Raw genomic sequence first — 16,566 nt, 5'->3', positions numbered from 1 at the left:
ATGCAATCGCGTGTTGACAATCTCAAGTCCCGCCCAGTCCTTCCGGCCTCGCCCGTGACTTCTGCTTCCGGGTCACAGGGGCGGTGCCGCCGCTTTCGCAGAGGACAGTGTAAACATGGCGGCAATGAGAAACTTCTTGAGCGCTTGGAAGGTATTGGGGGTGTTTTAAATGAGAACGTGAACGGGAGCTACTATGGATTTTATGCGATATTAATGTTTTTGGTTTCTTCGTTGGCAGAGTAAAGGTGCGGCGCTTCTTAGGAGAGAGTTTCACAGAACGCCCCCGGCCTGTTTGCAGGTAAGCGTCCTGAAGTGAGAGTTGCCAGAGGGAAGGTTGTTCTCGGGTTTGTGCGGTGTGTGGTGCTGACAGTCGGTGCACGCTGGGCGTTTTATATTGTTTTCATCAAATATGCATGTGTGACGTTTATACATTGAATTTTATTGTTAATCGGATACTGTGGAATGGCTGAATATGCTGACATTCCCTACAATTTGTTATTTTATGAAGGTAGTGGGCAATGCCTAGGCTGTGCTCCTGACGTTAGATTTGTGATGGTAAACAGGCCGGGCACGGCTTCCTAGCCCTTTAACGGCTGCCCCCGGGCACCTTGGTACGGGTCACCGCAAACCTTCAAGCCGGCACGTCCTTGTAACAGTGAAAATAGATTTTAATTTATAAGTCATACGTTTGTGTGAATGTTAAACATCTCCAACAAACGAGAGAGAAATAATCCACAATGTTAAAAAAATAATGGTGCATATCGTTTTCCTCTATGCCCGTTGTTATCAACATTTTGGGCCTTGGGACCTGTTCTTGTCTCTTTTTATTGTGTGATGACCCTTTATTAGTGGTGATTTTAATGTAAATTACTCCTCAGTTTCCCGGAATGGCACGCATTAACAAATAACATTAAATACATATTCAAGATTTAAATATCGTGTATATAATAGATTATATTTGCACAGTACTCCTCCAAAAATAACTTGTCTCACTAGTATGAAACCTCCTTAGTGTTATGTTTATCCCTGAAAAAGCAAGTCAAAAACGTCGAATGTGTTTACGTGTAGTAAAAACGTAAATATTAAAACCGTCATCATAAATACAGTCCGAAAAGTATGTCTAGTGTTCACCGTTGTACTGGTGCACGTTTAGTTCAAATCCTTTGTGATATCTTTTAAAACCGTCAGCAACACACAGACCAAGGCTGCTCTCGGATTCGGGACAGTGGAAATGTTCATTTTTTTTGCACACTTGTATTTTTTCTGTTGCTTGCACTTGGATGATGTTTGTCAAGCGCTGACATTTTATCCTCTCAACATACCCCTTGTGTTACTGGCTGCCACAACATGGGGCTTAGTGACTTCCACATTTCCCTTGGCACGAACATTGGCAGTTGCTGTACAGTGAACAGTGCTTGGGTTTAATGCCTTTCTTGTCCTTTTGCTTTTTTGCCACATATCTAGTTGCACCATGGTGAGCCTTCAGGCGGTCCACTTCACTAGGTGTATCACAGCAGTTTGGTTGTACAGCGCCATGTGCATCATTTTCACGATCTGTGTCAATGTCTATGACCAATTCACCTTGTCTTCATCATTGCTTGGTTCAGGTTGTTCTTTTTTTTTTTTATTTTTTATTAAAAGCAAGTAACATTCCATACAAACAATATTCACTTAACAAAACTAAATCCACTTCAACTCCCACCCAAGAAAAGGAGAGGAAGGCCAACAGCCAGAGTTAAACTTTTTAGAGTAGAAAAGAGGGAGGAGAATCCTGTTCCCCAATATAAAAGCTTATTCTAAGCTGTTATTGATATGATCCTGCCAGGTTTTAAAAACGTTTTGAACAGTTTCAAATAATATAGGTTCAGGTTGTTCTAAAACTGGCATTACAGCTTTGTGTTTACTTAACATTGTATTTTTAGTTGAAGGTACTGCCCATGAGTTACCTTAACCACATAGAAATTATTTTTGATTTTTTTGTGGCATGATGGTATTTTATCAACTTGATGGCAGCAGAATACTGTCCTGAGAGTTTTTCTGGCATAACACTGTAAAAGCTTTTTATTAAATGTCACACCAGAGTCTTGGGTTTAACTGTAAATAAATAAAATTGTTTCTGAGTCACGCCCATTGTTAATGCTAAGGAGGTTAATACTCAATCAAGTTTAATGTCCACTTGTCTTTTTAATGGGTAACGTGTTTTGTTTTTAAAAGTTTGACAAAATCAAGGGTAAGTAAAGCGTTCAGAGAGGAATATGTTTCAGTTTACAGGGGGCTGACTTATCTAGAATTTCAGCGCACACCTCTGTTGCACCAGGGAAGATGAGAAGTTCTGTAGTTGTGTGTACTTTCTTATATCTGACAGTTCAGTGTGCAAGAAGATGATGCCCAGAGTGCCTGCTGTACAAATATGCTAGAATGTTTTTTGTGACGCCTCATAACTTTCATTTTTTCATTTAAAAAGCTAAACTATTTACTTCTGTGAGTAGCATGCTTTGTTTCCAGGTCTTTACAGTTTGGAAGGCTTCATACTCTCATTTGCTAATACTTCACTGCAGATAACGCACAGTGGCTGTTGCTTGCTAAGCTTCACAGTAAAAGAGATATATATATATATATATATATATCTCTATCTATCTCATATATATCTCTATCTATCTCATATATATCTCTATCTATCTCATATATATCTCTCATATATCTATCTATAGATAGATAGATAGATATAGATATATATATCGATATATATATATATATCTCTCATATATCTATCTATAGATAGATCTATCTATCTATCTATCTATCTATCTATCTATCTCCATTTATGTTCTTTTAGCATTCCTATTTGGTTCTGGAGTGAATCTTGTCTGGCTAATACAGAATTGGAAGAGTTCAGAGCAGGTGATGTTACAGGGCATTTGTATATCCCAGTAATATATTTGCAGCCCAGTAAAGATCAAAGTTAGGAAGTGTAGTACATGGCCATTTTTAATTGCATATAAATTAAGTTACGATTGAGTCAACCCTTGGCTGTTATATAGTGATCCTGTGAAAAAGATATAAAAGCTTTAGGAGTACTTTAATTTTGAGAATGCTTATTCTCCCAGCTAAAGCAAGATGGCCGAATGACAAATCTATTCACATTTTGTATAACACTTTTAACTATTTTGTTGAAATTCAATTTGAAAAGATTTAAAAGTTATTCTTAAGTACATCCTAAAGTATCTTTCATACTGCAGCTGTAGAGTGGGGTTAAGGGGTTTGCCTGCTTGGTTAAAGGAATCCTTCACTGAAGAGGAAAATCCGTTCTTATGTACCGTTGGGTCATGATGTCACGTTTAACACTTTTACACTATCGTCCAACTTTCTGAACACCTGTTTTATCATAGTCATCACCCATAAAAGAGCAGTGTGCTGGGCACTTAGATTTTCGTTAATGTCTTAATTTTTGCAAGTTGACTTTTATAATGCAGTTTAAGCTTTAGAGTGTCATACTGTAAATATAAACTGAATCGTTCCTAAAATTGTCTTCACTTCTAAGTTTTGTTTTTAATTTGTTTTCTTGCACTGTGGTGCCCTGTTTAAAGGTTACAGTTCGAGATGCTTTGAATCAAGCAATGGATGAGGAACTGGAGAGAGATGAACGGGTGTTTTTACTTGGTGAAGAGGTTGCACAGTATGATGGTGCCTATAAGGTAATGCAATGTTTGAGAACTTTAATTAGAACATTGGAAAAACTATAACAAGAACAGGCCATTCAGCCCAACAAGCTTCTCTGTCTTATTCGCTGAAATTGTCTAAAATAAAATCAAGTCAAGATTTGAAGGTCCCAAAAGTCTTGTGTGAAGAATAACTTTCTAACGTTTGTGCGAAATCTGCCCTATCACAAGTGTTCAGCTGTGTTCCAGTGTTCTTGTTGTGGGTATCTTATGTTATTAGCACTTATCTTTCCTTTATAATTCTAAAGGTTATCTAATTTTGCCAGGTCAGTCGAGGACTTTGGAAAAAATATGGTGACAAAAGAATTATCGACACTCCCATTACAGAGGTAAGGCCAGTTTATTATGAAGGCAGAATTTCTAATTTACTCATCATAGTCACTACTTTTTTAATTTTTTTGATACAATTGTTAATGTGGTTATGTAGACCTAAAGCTTTATGTTTAAATGCATAGTTAAGACTTATGTACAGATGTCCTCATCATACATTGCATCTGTGCAACATTAAGGGAAAAATCTCCTTATATAAAGTGCCAGTGCATTTGGGATCACCACTGGCACTCCTGTGACCCTAAACTAGATAGTTTGGTGAGAAAATGGATGGGTGAATGAATGTTTAAGGGTGACATGTCCATTTTGAAGACATGCCATTTAAAAAAAAATTACATTACATTTTTGGGGCTCTTTAAAATATATAATTTGGAATTGTCCCCTGGTGTATGTTCTAGACATGAATTAAATCGTGGGGAGTTTTTATCTTGCACAATACCCCATAAAGTTTTACAGTTATGCTGAAAATTTTATTCACATGGGTTTGTAACTATTGAAAGTAACCACATCAAGTGAAAGGTTTGGGCTCTCAGAATATCAAAATGGATACATTTGCTTTGTTTTGCCTCAGAGAAAAGCCAAGCAAATTGGTGACTTTTGTCTAAATTATGTTTATTTGTGGCACTCTGTTGAAGGAATGGGTATTGCCCCTTGTAAAGTGCAAGCTGATTTTAGGAATTCAAATGGAAATGTAGTAAAGATGTTATGAGCTACAATGTACTGAACTGCTAGATTCCTCTAATCCCAAACATGTTTTCTTATGCAATCTAAATTGTCCCGTGTGTGTGCGCGTGCGCACCCTGCCCGGTGTTTTCCTACCTTTGCCCTGTGTTGGCTGGGATTGGCTCCAGCAGACCCCCGTGACCCTGTAGTTAGGATATAGCGGGTTGGATAATTGATGGATGGAAGTTGCAGTTTTAAATTAAATACGCAGCTTTCTTAAAATGTTTGTTTTACTTTCTTTTTAAGATGGGCTTTGCTGGAATTGCAGTTGGTGCTGCTATGGTAAGTGTCCCTCTCTACCTAATAAACTCCCATAAGCCTCAATTAAGAAAACTCCTGCACTTCATCTTTTTTTAGTGGTGAGGGTCACAATGATGAACAGATCAAGCTCCCCGAAACCGTGTAAAAGAAATGGTAACCCTCACTATACAAAAGCTTATGTTCAAAGCTTTTGGTTTGTAGAACAGATAAAATTATTCAGTAAGGGTTTGACCTGATTAGTATTTGACATTATGCTATTAGTAATAAAAGGTAAAAAAGAACCCAAAACCAAAAATGTACAAATTAATGAGATTATAAGTGTATTGGAACACTAATATTGTTTCAAATTTTACTGTGGATTTAAATGCTCTGTTGCTGAATTAAATGGTCTTTTGAACTACAGGTTTAATCCAGACAAGACTAATTTATTAGCATTTTCTGTTTCATTCTTTACTTTAATCGTATTCTTTATACATATTGTGAACAGTCATCTGCTAGCTTTCATTTTGGTGGAATTAATAGCTTAGTTGAAATTTTTTTTTGAAGTTACAGTAGCTTGAGAACAACATGGCAAGGCAAATAACATTTATAGACCAAATGTAGCTTAGTTGCTTTACTGTATGTCATAAGAACAATAAAAATGTTATTTATGCTTGCCCTCAGTAAAACAAAGATGCACATTGAGTAACCACTTGTACATATCCATGTCACAGTAACACAAACCTCTAACAATGTTATTCTGCAGTCCTTCAGTACTGACTTGGTTGTTATTGTTGTACAAAGGCCAGAATCGTCTGACAAGGGAGTGCAAAATCCGCCAGGTCCTGGTGTGGTTTTTTTTTTCTCTTCTTTCCTTTCTGAGAGGAAAGACAAAATACATCTGTTCTTGGATATAACCGAGCACCCAAGACCTTTCTGGGCTTTCTGCTCTGCTATCAAGTTGGAAAATCTGGTAGAATACATAGAAGATCAGATGTTTTCTGGAGAAGCATTCACTTAGAGGTTCTGTAGGAATATTAGCTCCTTTACCATTTTGATGACAAGGAGTATGGCAAAATAAAGTCCACTTAATTGCCATAGTTAATATTAAAGCAGTTTGAATACCTCGGCTACAGTTCTAAGAAGAGTATGCTGCTTCTTTGTAGAAATCTCTTAATGTTCTGTGTTTGTGGTTCAGGCAATAATTTAATGATTCATAGAATATTCTTTAATGTTAAGTAAGATTTTGCATTTCTTAACTGTTTTTGTTTAATTGGCAAGAAACTAAACCAATGATGCTGCCTTAACCAGAACCATCTAATTCATTGGTTGCCTGCAGTCACCTTTATTGCAAATAATAGCCCAGTGAAAAACTGGTATTTTGTGTATCTCCTTCTCTGTTACTTAGGGTTTCAGGGCTTAGTATTTCATTTTCCTGTTTATGATTTAAGACTGTTGATAAAGTGGTGTGAAAAACTATTTGCCCCCTTCCTGATTTCTTATTCTTTTGCGTGTTTGTCACACAAAATGTTTCTGATCATCAAACACATTTAACCATTAGTCAAATATAACACAAGTAAACACAAAATGCAGTTTTTAAATGATGGTTTTATTATTTAGGGAGAAAAAAAATCCAAACCTACATGGCCCTGTGTGAAAAAGTAATTGCCCCTTGTTCAAAAATAACCTAACTGTGGTGTATCACACCTGAGTTCAATTTCCGTAGCCACCCCCAGGCCTGATTACTGCCACACCTGTTTCAATCAAGAAATCACTTAAATAGGAGCTGCCTGACACAGAGAAGTAGACCAAAAGTACCTCAAAAGCTAGACATCATGCCAAGATCCAAAGAAATTCAGGAACAAATGAGAACAGAAGTAATTGAGATCTATCAGTCTGGTAAAGGTTATAAAGCCATTTCTAAAGCTTTGGGACTCCAGCGAACCACAGTGAGCGCCATTATCCACAAATGGCAAAAACATGGAACAGTGGTGAACCTTCCCAGGAGTGGCCGGCCGACCAAAATTACCCCAAGAGCGCAGAGACGACTCATCCAAGAGGTCACAAAGACGCCAGGACAACGTCTAAAGAACTGCAGGCCTCACTTGCCTCAATTAAGGTCAGTGTTCACGACTCCACCATAAGAAAGAGACTGGGCAAAAACGGCGTGCATGGCAGATTTCCAAGACGCAAACCACTGTTAAGCAAAAAGAACATTAGGGCTCGTCTCAATTTTGCTAAGAAACATCTCAATGATTGCCAGGACTTTTGGGAAAATACCTTGTGGACTGATGAGACAAAAGTTGAACTTTTTGGAAGGCAAATGTCCCGTTACATCTGGCGTAAAAGGAACACAGCATTTCAGAAAAAACATTATACCAACAGTAAAATATGGTGGTGGTAGTGTGATGGTCTGGGGTTGTTTTGCTGCTTCAGGACCTGGAAGGCTTGCTGTGATAGATGAACCATGAATTCTACTGTCTACCAAAAAATCCTGAAGGAGAATGTCCGGCCATCTGTTCGTCAACTCAAGCTGAAGCGATCTTGGGTGCTGCAACAGGACAATGACCCAAAACACACCAGCAAATCCACCTCTGAATGGCTGAAGAAAAACAAAATGAAGACTTTGGAGTGGCCTAGTCAAAGTCCTGACCTAAATCCAATTGAGATGCTATGGCATGACCTTAAAAAGGCGGTTCATGCTAGAAAACCCTCAAATAAAGCTGAATTACAACAATTCTGCAAAGATGAGTGGGCCAAAATTCCTCCAGAGCTGTAAAAGACTCATTGCAAGTTATCGCAAACTCTTGATTGCAGTTATTGCTGCTAAGGGTGGCCCAACCAGTTATTAGGTTCAGGGGGCAATTACTTTTTCACACAGGGCCATGTAGGTTTGGAATTTTTTTTCTCCCTAAATAATAAAAACAATTTAAAAACTGCATTTTGTGTTTACTTGTGTTATATTTGACTAATGGTTAAATGTGTTTGATGATCAGAAACATTTTGTGTGACAAACATGCAAAAGAATAAGAAATCAGGAAGGGGCAAATAGTTTTTCACACCACTGTATATAATGAAGGAGAAAATGAAATTTAAAAAACAATATGACAGTCGCAGTGAGCACCAGCACAGTGAACAATTACCAAATTTCCCAGTCATGCAGGCCTTGGTTCTTAATGGAAAAGTAGTGTCTATTGTTACTGCTGGATATCTGCACAAACTAAAACAGATCAGTAGTGTTTGCCTGAAGTCTGTTTTCCTTAATTGTTTTTGACCACACTGGTTTAGTAATGAAAACTGTTTCTATAAAATTCTGAGCTCAATTTTAGATAGTACTAAAATACTTTGCATAACTTTTTTTTTCTTCTGTGTGGATTTTTAATTTAGTTACACTGGATCCAATTAATAAATAAATAAATATTAATCACACATATTTATAGGAGCCAAAAGCCTTCAAAGAAGAATGTGAGGAATTTTAAACAAAAGGATCTTGATGCTTGGTATTGTGTATTTTCTGCCTGTGTGCTAAAGTTATCTATGGTAGATTGTTTTTTTTTTTTTGTTTTTTGTTACTATGCTTATGTTTACTGTGTTGTGTCCTTTGTTTACGTTTATCCTGACTTAAGGTAGAAAGACCTACTTCCTTTTTATTTAATGCACAGCACTTTGGACAATGTTGGTTGTTTTAAGTGTACTTTATAAATAAAGTAAACTATTGTGTGTGACGTATATTCATGTTTCCTTAACTTATTATTTTGTCAGGCTGGTTTGAGGCCGATTTGTGAATTCATGACCTTCAATTTCTCCATGCAAGCAATCGACCAGGTTATTAACTCCGCTGCTAAGACTTACTACATGTCTGCAGGTCTGCAGTCTGTTCCTATTGTCTTTAGAGGGCCAAATGGTGCTTCTGCCGGGGTAGCAGCACAGCATTCACAGTGTTTTGCAGCTTGGTATAGCCACTGTCCTGGCCTGAAGGTTGTTAGTCCATGGAGCTCAGAAGATGCTAAAGGGTTATTAAAATCTGCCATTCGGGATGACAATCCAGGTAAGCCTTCAGTTGTGTTCTGCTTGTGAGTGAACACAACTTAATTGTTAGACGCAAACTAATTGGTTATAGTATACACTGTACTAGTAGATGTCAAAGGGGGAAGTAGGTAAGAAAAATCTGGTAAATGGGTTGATCAGGATTATTTAAGAATTTTTCAAATCATGTTTAACATTTTGGCTGGCATGGTGGTGCAGTGGTAGTGCTGCTGCCTCACAACCAAGTTTCAGGTCCTGGGTGCACCTTGTGTGGAGTTTGCATGTTCTTCCAGTGTTCCCATAGCTTTCCTCCAGGTGCTTTATTTTACTTCTGCAGTCCAAAGACATGCAGATTGGGTGAATTGGCCCCTGATGTTTGTGTTGTCACTATGATGGGCTTACACCAGGTCCAAGGATTGTTCCAGCCAAGTGAAAGATGCTTGCTGGGATAGGCTCTGGCTTCCCCATGAGCTTGCTATGTCTTAAGTTATTTTGAAAATGAAAGAATGGATGGATGTTTAAAATTCAGTCCATACAGAGGTCATATGGAGAAGAGACTATGCTGGACCAGAGACCAAACAACATACCTGGTAGTGTAAGCATATTAAATGTTTAAGACTTTTAGCCAGATGAACTGAACGGCTTATTTTCTAGGATGTAGTGGTATTTTAGTTTGTCAAACTCATTTTACTCTGCCTATATTTTGGGCACAGTTAGAAACCTTAAGTTAATCTATTCATAAAGAAAAGTGTAAACCTCTTTTCACCTGCCTGTTTTAATAATTTATATTTTTGCCTTTGGTTGTAGATATAAAAGGGAGTGGAAACCTATGAGGACTAGAATTGGGATTTGGGTCATTTCATTCAAGGCTACATAATAGTCTGATAGGGATAATAGGGTCCCCCTAGGTTTCTACCATGATAAAAACAACTTTTTTAAACTTAAATATTCAGCTCTGCCTATTGTCGTGCATGTGTTGTGTAGTTTATACTTCATTTTCATGCCATTACTTTTAATTGTTCATTCATTTCTATACCACAATAAATTGCAACCTGAAGAGTTATGTTGAACAGATACATAAGAGTATACTGGGCAACAAGTTAACTCCTCTCTTGAACATTTCTTCAGTGGAAGGCAATGGATGTTTTGCGTAGGAAACTCTTGTTTACAGTAGCCTCCTTAAAGTTGCATTTTTTTTCTCAAAACAAAATGTAAAAAGTGTAGCTTTTTTTTTTTAGCATGAAAAAATAACTTATTAAATCTCATCTTTCTACTGTAAAATGTGCAAAACACTTAAAGTACAAAGTCAGAATTGTAAATAGTATAATAATGATACAAATAATAAAAGAACTGCACATTTGTGAGTGTTCAGTTCTGTTGCCCGAATAACTCTTGGCAATAATGCTGTTGGCACTTTTACTGTTCGAGGAAACCTTGGCTCTTATGTGAGACACGTCTATACTGTTGCCCAAGTGACACTCGGGACTAACGCCTTTAGCACTGTTTTTACAAGCCTGAGTAACACTCGGGTGTAACGCTAAGGAGATCTTAAATATAATCTAAATTGTTCAATTGCTGCTTACAAGGCAGTTCAAATTATAATGCCTTTAGGCCAAATCTCCAATAATGTGACTTTAAGTGGGTTGCTGAATCCCATTTATAGGTGACCTCTGTTGTGGACACTGAAGAAAGCTTTAATTGAGGTTGAAAGTGTTCCCTTAACCCCTTCATTAAATTATTGAATGAAAAATGCTGGATTTGTTGATTCCCTATTTCAAAGGTCACTTTTTTTTTTTTTTTTTTTGTCCTTTCTATGAACCTATGCATGCTCACGTTTAACACTGTGCTGGCATGGTGTATCTATTTTTTGTGTTTGACATCGGTGAAAGCATCCTAATCATCTGTCCAGGGTGAAACTTTTTTTTTTTTTCTGCATTTCCTCACGTTAATGAAAAGTAACAAATTAAAAATCGCATAATTTGCACATCTTTTAAAACATTTTTACCTTGTCATATCTTTTGGGTAAGTTTTGAGCTACAGTTGACTTAATCCTTTTAAACACAGTACAAAATCCATTTCTTTGGTTGTTCAGCACCCATAAAAACATACTAAATGTCATCTTCTCAGCTCTGAAATGCAAGTTCTTTTTGCAAGGTGCCCTAACTTTACAGAAAAGTACAAATGTTTTCAAATGTCACATTTTTGTACAGCTGGTTGACATTTTGAAAACTGCCATGTCCTTTTGGGTCAGCTGTGACCTTCCATTAACTTTAATGGTTCTTCTGCAGGAATTAAAGTGCTTTGTTTGTTCACAACCCCTAAAAACATCCTAAATGGCAAATGTTGTAAAAGTTAGGATTATCTATACTTCAGGTTAAGATGGTCAATCAATATAAAGTAGGTTTGGGGTAAAAAATTTTGTCTGGGGTGCCTAATAATGGGTGTCAGGATCCGGTCAAAAAAGACCAGTTAATTCACCACATTCGATCAGCATTCTTCTTGCACATGTCATATAGTAATGTGGGAACAGCCGTTTTAACGATAAAGTGATATTTGAGATCTTCAGATCAAACCACTTCTGACTAGATTTGCCTTATTTGTTAACTTTATTTAAAAAAAATACTTTACTTCAGTTTGTACTACATTGTGTTTGCTTACATTCAGCACCTGTATGTTCTTCATACCTCAGAGGCTGTGAGTAGCCTCTGGAAGACTGAAAAAGCTGAAGTTGTATAAAACATTTCCTTCATAACGGCAGCTAAAGAGGCAAACTAAGGAACTTCATGCTGTCTGCTGCACTATGTATAGTTTATTTTATTTATATTGCTTCTAACTGTAGTCTAAGTTTCAATATGTGTTTTTTTTTTTTTTTGTTTTTGTAAATGCATTCATCTCATTGTCCTCATGACTATGTCCGTTTTGAAATTATATTTTTGATTGTGACTCCTATCATGAAGGTTTTCATGCTAAGTAAGCCTATTGCCTGGTTCAGTAAATAGCATATAAAGCGGTGACAGCAAGCATGTATTTAACTTGTTTTGTTTTTCTTCCTTTCTCTTCATCCTCAGTTGTGTTTCTTGAAAACGAGTTGATGTATGGTGTTCCCTTTGAATTATCAGAAGAAGCTCAATCAAAAGATTTCACTATTCCTATTGGAAAAGCAAAAATAGAACGACAAGGTTAGTGAAGATGTTCTTTGGCATTGAAAGGTATGTTTTTTTAAAAAAGTTCCACACCCAGAGTCAGGTTTATAAAACTAAAAGTTCCATGGAAAGTTGTTTACATGCATTTCGGTTCTTCAGTGCAAATACGTAGCATTGGCTCCCTTACAAGGGAACTAAAATAGAATCTGTTAGCACTTCTGAGGTTTAATACGTTTGTCATGTCAATGCACATTATAATAATGGCTCAGCAATATGAATTATTATACATGCGAGTCATGATTTAGCTGGTTTGGCTGCATTTCTCCATTTGTTCAACAGTGTATTTGAACATATATAACAGTATATAACAGGCTATTCCATTTTTGTGTATTATATATATCTATACTAATAAAAGGCAAAGCCCTCACTGACTGACTGACTCACTCATCACTAATTCTCCAACTTCCTGTGTAGGTAGAAGGCTGAAATTTGGCAGGCTTATTCCTTACAGCTTACTTACAAAAGTTAAGTTAAGCAGGTTTCATTTCAAAATTTTACACGTAACAGTTGACAACGTCTGCCATGTTGAACTTATTTATGGCCCTCATCTTCACGAAATTTGGTAGGTGGCTTCCCTGCGCTAACCGAAACCGATGTACATACTTATTTCGGTGGTATGACACCACTGTTGGCCGCCATATTGAACTTTCCATCGGTCTTTGTTACTTATGGGCCCATCTTCAAGAAATTTGGTACACGGGTTCCCAACACTAACTGAATCCTACTTACGTACATATATACGTCCATAGCCTGCAGCTTGGTCACCGTGTGAGTCGCCGTTAGGTCCCCGATCCCAACGCCTCCCACATTGTTGGCTGCCTACCTATATAAGGCCGTCCGTCGCTCCGGTCTCTACATTCCCTTCCTTGCTACGCCACGGGATTCACGTCTCCCCTGCTGATAACTACAGCCGTTTTATTTATGGCTTCTCTGCTGTTTTATTGTTTGTTTATTGCGATTATAGTTATTGTGTAGGTATTTTAGACTTACTTTACATTGTTCGGGTACCCATTTCCTTTATCGTTCCAACCGTACCCCCATTAACATGTCTATCGAGGTAATCACCATCGATCAAAGAACTGTCACTTACCGAGTGGTTTCCATGCCCGGAGATGCCACCTGCCTTTTCCATTCTCTTTGTTACATATTGCCATATCAGGCTTGATATCTGGAGAAACATTGTGTCTTATGTATTGAATGACTGGGACAGGTTCAAGGTGTGAACTGATGACGGTACAGGAGATAATTAGACTACACAGGAGCACGAGAAGAGTGAAATGCTTAAGCCCTTCACCTATGGTTCTGCATGTGAGTTGATGGCTGCCGCTGAATTGTTCGGTTGTCGCTTTCAAGTGTATCGAAATGGCCAAATTTTACACCTTTGGACAACCGCCAATGCCTCTTAAACATCTTAGACTCACAGGTGACGGTTTCAGTAGTGGACACTTTGATGTTTATGAATGTTTAAACTCTCAAAAGCTGGATGTGAAGTTATCGATGAAACTAGTTGTATGCTTACAACGCTTGACAGATGCTGAATGTCACTTCAACACAACAAGTCCTACAAATACTGTCGTAATTGAAACAAACCATGAAACTCAAACCGATTATGACCGCAGCAATCCAAGATGTGAGATTTGAAACAAGATTACTGTTCACATGGCCAACTTTAAGTTTCATGCTCAAGAGTAAGCTCAGCGCACAGCTTGGTCATATTGCAACCGGAGGGCCGAACTCACAATGTGGTATACAAAGAGATCCTTAACAAATAATTATTGGTATATTTTCCCTCAGTTTAAAAACATTTAATTTTCTTCTTAAAAAATCTTAAGGCAGTACTTCGCCGCTGCGAAGCGCAGGTATTTTGCTAGTTATATGCGCAAATATTCCAAAATCCAGAAATTATCTTAAATATTTTTGGTCCCAGGATTTATTGGATACTCTGCCTATATTGAATGTTGCTCCAAAATAGAAACTAAGCTGCTGCTTTAAGTGTTGCTGTTACATGCCCTAGAAAAGTAATTCTTTCCTTAAATATTTGACCAGTAGTGATTTAATCTTCCTTATTAGCACATTAACTGTAGTTTTAACTTAAATTTTATTTTGTACTTAAGATGTCATGATGTGATATAATTTACAAAGAAAACCATTGTCCTTCTTTTCCTTTCTACATAGGAAGTCATGTTACTCTGGTTTCCCATTCAAGGTTTGTAGGACACTGCGTTGAAGCAGCTGGTGTTTTAGCAAAAGAAGGCATTGAGTGTGAGGTAGGTCAGATGCCATGTTCACAGGAGAAACAAATGTACCCAATATGCAAAATCATTTAAGTTTTTCAAGACATAATAAATTACACCATCTACACAATTTCATTTTTTTATGACCCTAATTTTTTTGCAGCGAACAGAACAAGGAGACAGTATTAATAGTGTTGACTCCTACTTTATTATCTATTAGTTTTTTGTTTTCCCATAGAGTTAGAATTTCTTTAGATAAACATTATTAAGTTAAAAATTATCAAAATCCATCCATTCATTGTTAAACCGGCTTATCCTGAGCAGGGTTGTGGTGAAACTAGAGCCCATCCTAGCAAACATCAGGTGCAAGGCAGGAACAATCCATGGGCAAGAGTGCCAGTCCAGCGCAGACACTAGAGCCAATTTATCAATGTCAGTACACCTAACCTGCATGTCTTTGGACTGTAGGAGGGAAACTCAATGACCTGAAGGAAACCCATGCAGAGGGAGTACCTGTGATGTGAACTCTGGTCTCTCTGTTATGAGGCAGCAGTGCTGCCACCGTGCCACGCTAGTTCAGAATCTTCAGATATTTTCCACTTACTGTTGTAGAAGTCTTTATATTTATTTCAAAATAATTTGAGATATGGTGTCTGTGAAATATTTATTTTTCATGTTGGTATGATCACAGTTAGTGCCATTTTATTTTGTGGATCATGGGTAAATACACAGTTTGGGGAAAAATGCTTTACTGTTACAAGAATAACTTGTTTGGTCAATGATGCAGAGCAAACTCTGTGTTTTACAAGGGGCTTATCAGTGCACATGCTGGACTTCTTTTCTTTAGGTAATCAACTTGCGAACTGTTCGGCCAATGGATGTTGAAACGATTGAGAAGAGTGTAATGAAGACCAGCCACCTGGTGACAGTAGAGGGTGGATGGCCTCAGTTTGGTGTTGGGGCTGAGATTTGTGCCAGAATCATGGAAGGTATGTGTCAAGGAAGATCAGATCAAGTTATAAAGCAATTAGTTTTATATCATCTAGAAATTTAAAAATTAGTAAGTACTGTTATTCTGGGTAGTTTAAACACAATCATCCCATATGCTCTTATAACATTTTAATACAAATCCCAATTTTTATTTTAGGTCCAGCATTTAACTTTTTGGATGCTCCAGCGGTTCGAGTCACAGGAGCTGATATTCCAATGCCTTATGCCAAGATTCTGGAGGACAACAGTATACCCCAAGTTAAAGATATCATATTTTCTGTGAAAAAGACATTGAACATCTAAGTCCAGTATTCACTGATGTGCAGCCTGTTTGTTTTCTCTTAGATTATTGATGCATATCTCATGCCCTTGGACTCATTCAAATTCTAGGAAACCTACTTCATTATGGTGTTTTTCTGGGACAATATTAGCTGGTGCTAAGCACTTTCAAAATACAGCGCGCACAATTTGTACCAGATCGGTTTTGTCTAACCCCTGTGTTATTTATGGTCTCTGATGCTGCATGAAAACAAATAAACTGTTACACTGTGTTGTACTGATGCAGCATTGCATGGCTTTCTCTTCTGCTTTTATAAAATTCGTCACTGTTGATATGCCTTTTGTAGCTGGGATTCAGGATAAGCTGGGGTCTTTTTTTTTTTTTTTTTAAATAGTCAAAAGGTTTTTCACAAATGTGCAATTACTCCATTTGCTGTGGAAATTGTATTGTTAACTGAAGCTGCATTTAACAGTTACTGCTGCTTAGTTCCTATTGCTTGCTCATAGTAAAAAGGTGTGTATATATACCTTCATGCAATTTTTATTTTTCAGATTCAGAAGGTAGGGATGTAAAAATGAAAGATAATCATTACTAGTTTAGAACAGTTTGCAAAATGAAGCTATTCAGCCTTAACAAATCTCGCTGATCCTGCCCACCTAATTTCTCCAAAACATCAAGTCCTACTTTCTACCCCACGACTTGGTTTAAAAAAAAAAAAAAAAAACTAAACTAATGCTTGTGTGAAATTTGCCCTTAAGTTGGTGTGTTGTTGTTGAAGAGGTTGTTTTAAAGTAACAGCTAAGATCCACCATACTAATAAT

The 16,566-nt window shown here is 37.3% G+C and overlaps 1 protein-coding gene across 1 annotated transcript; it reads left to right on the top strand.

Annotated features, from left to right (window-relative positions):
• The first annotated feature begins 23 nt into the window (after positions 1-23).
• On the top strand, positions 24-16,035 carry pdhb (pyruvate dehydrogenase E1 subunit beta). The gene is made up of 10 exons (XM_039772852.1): positions 24-151; positions 239-298; positions 3,588-3,695; positions 3,986-4,048; positions 5,019-5,054; positions 8,775-9,060; positions 12,107-12,217; positions 14,417-14,508; positions 15,323-15,464; positions 15,623-16,035. Exons 1-10 carry the CDS (start codon positions 116-118, stop codon positions 15,766-15,768), a joined length of 1,080 nt encoding a protein of 359 aa, XP_039628786.1. The 5' UTR covers positions 24-115; the 3' UTR covers positions 15,769-16,035.
• Positions 16,036-16,566: the final 531 nt, after the last annotated feature.

This window comes from Polypterus senegalus, chromosome 12, assembly GCF_016835505.1.
Source record: "Polypterus senegalus isolate Bchr_013 chromosome 12, ASM1683550v1, whole genome shotgun sequence".
Lineage (NCBI taxonomy): Eukaryota > Metazoa > Chordata > Cladistia > Polypteriformes > Polypteridae > Polypterus > Polypterus senegalus.
This window is presented reverse-complemented; position numbering and strand designations above follow the sequence as displayed.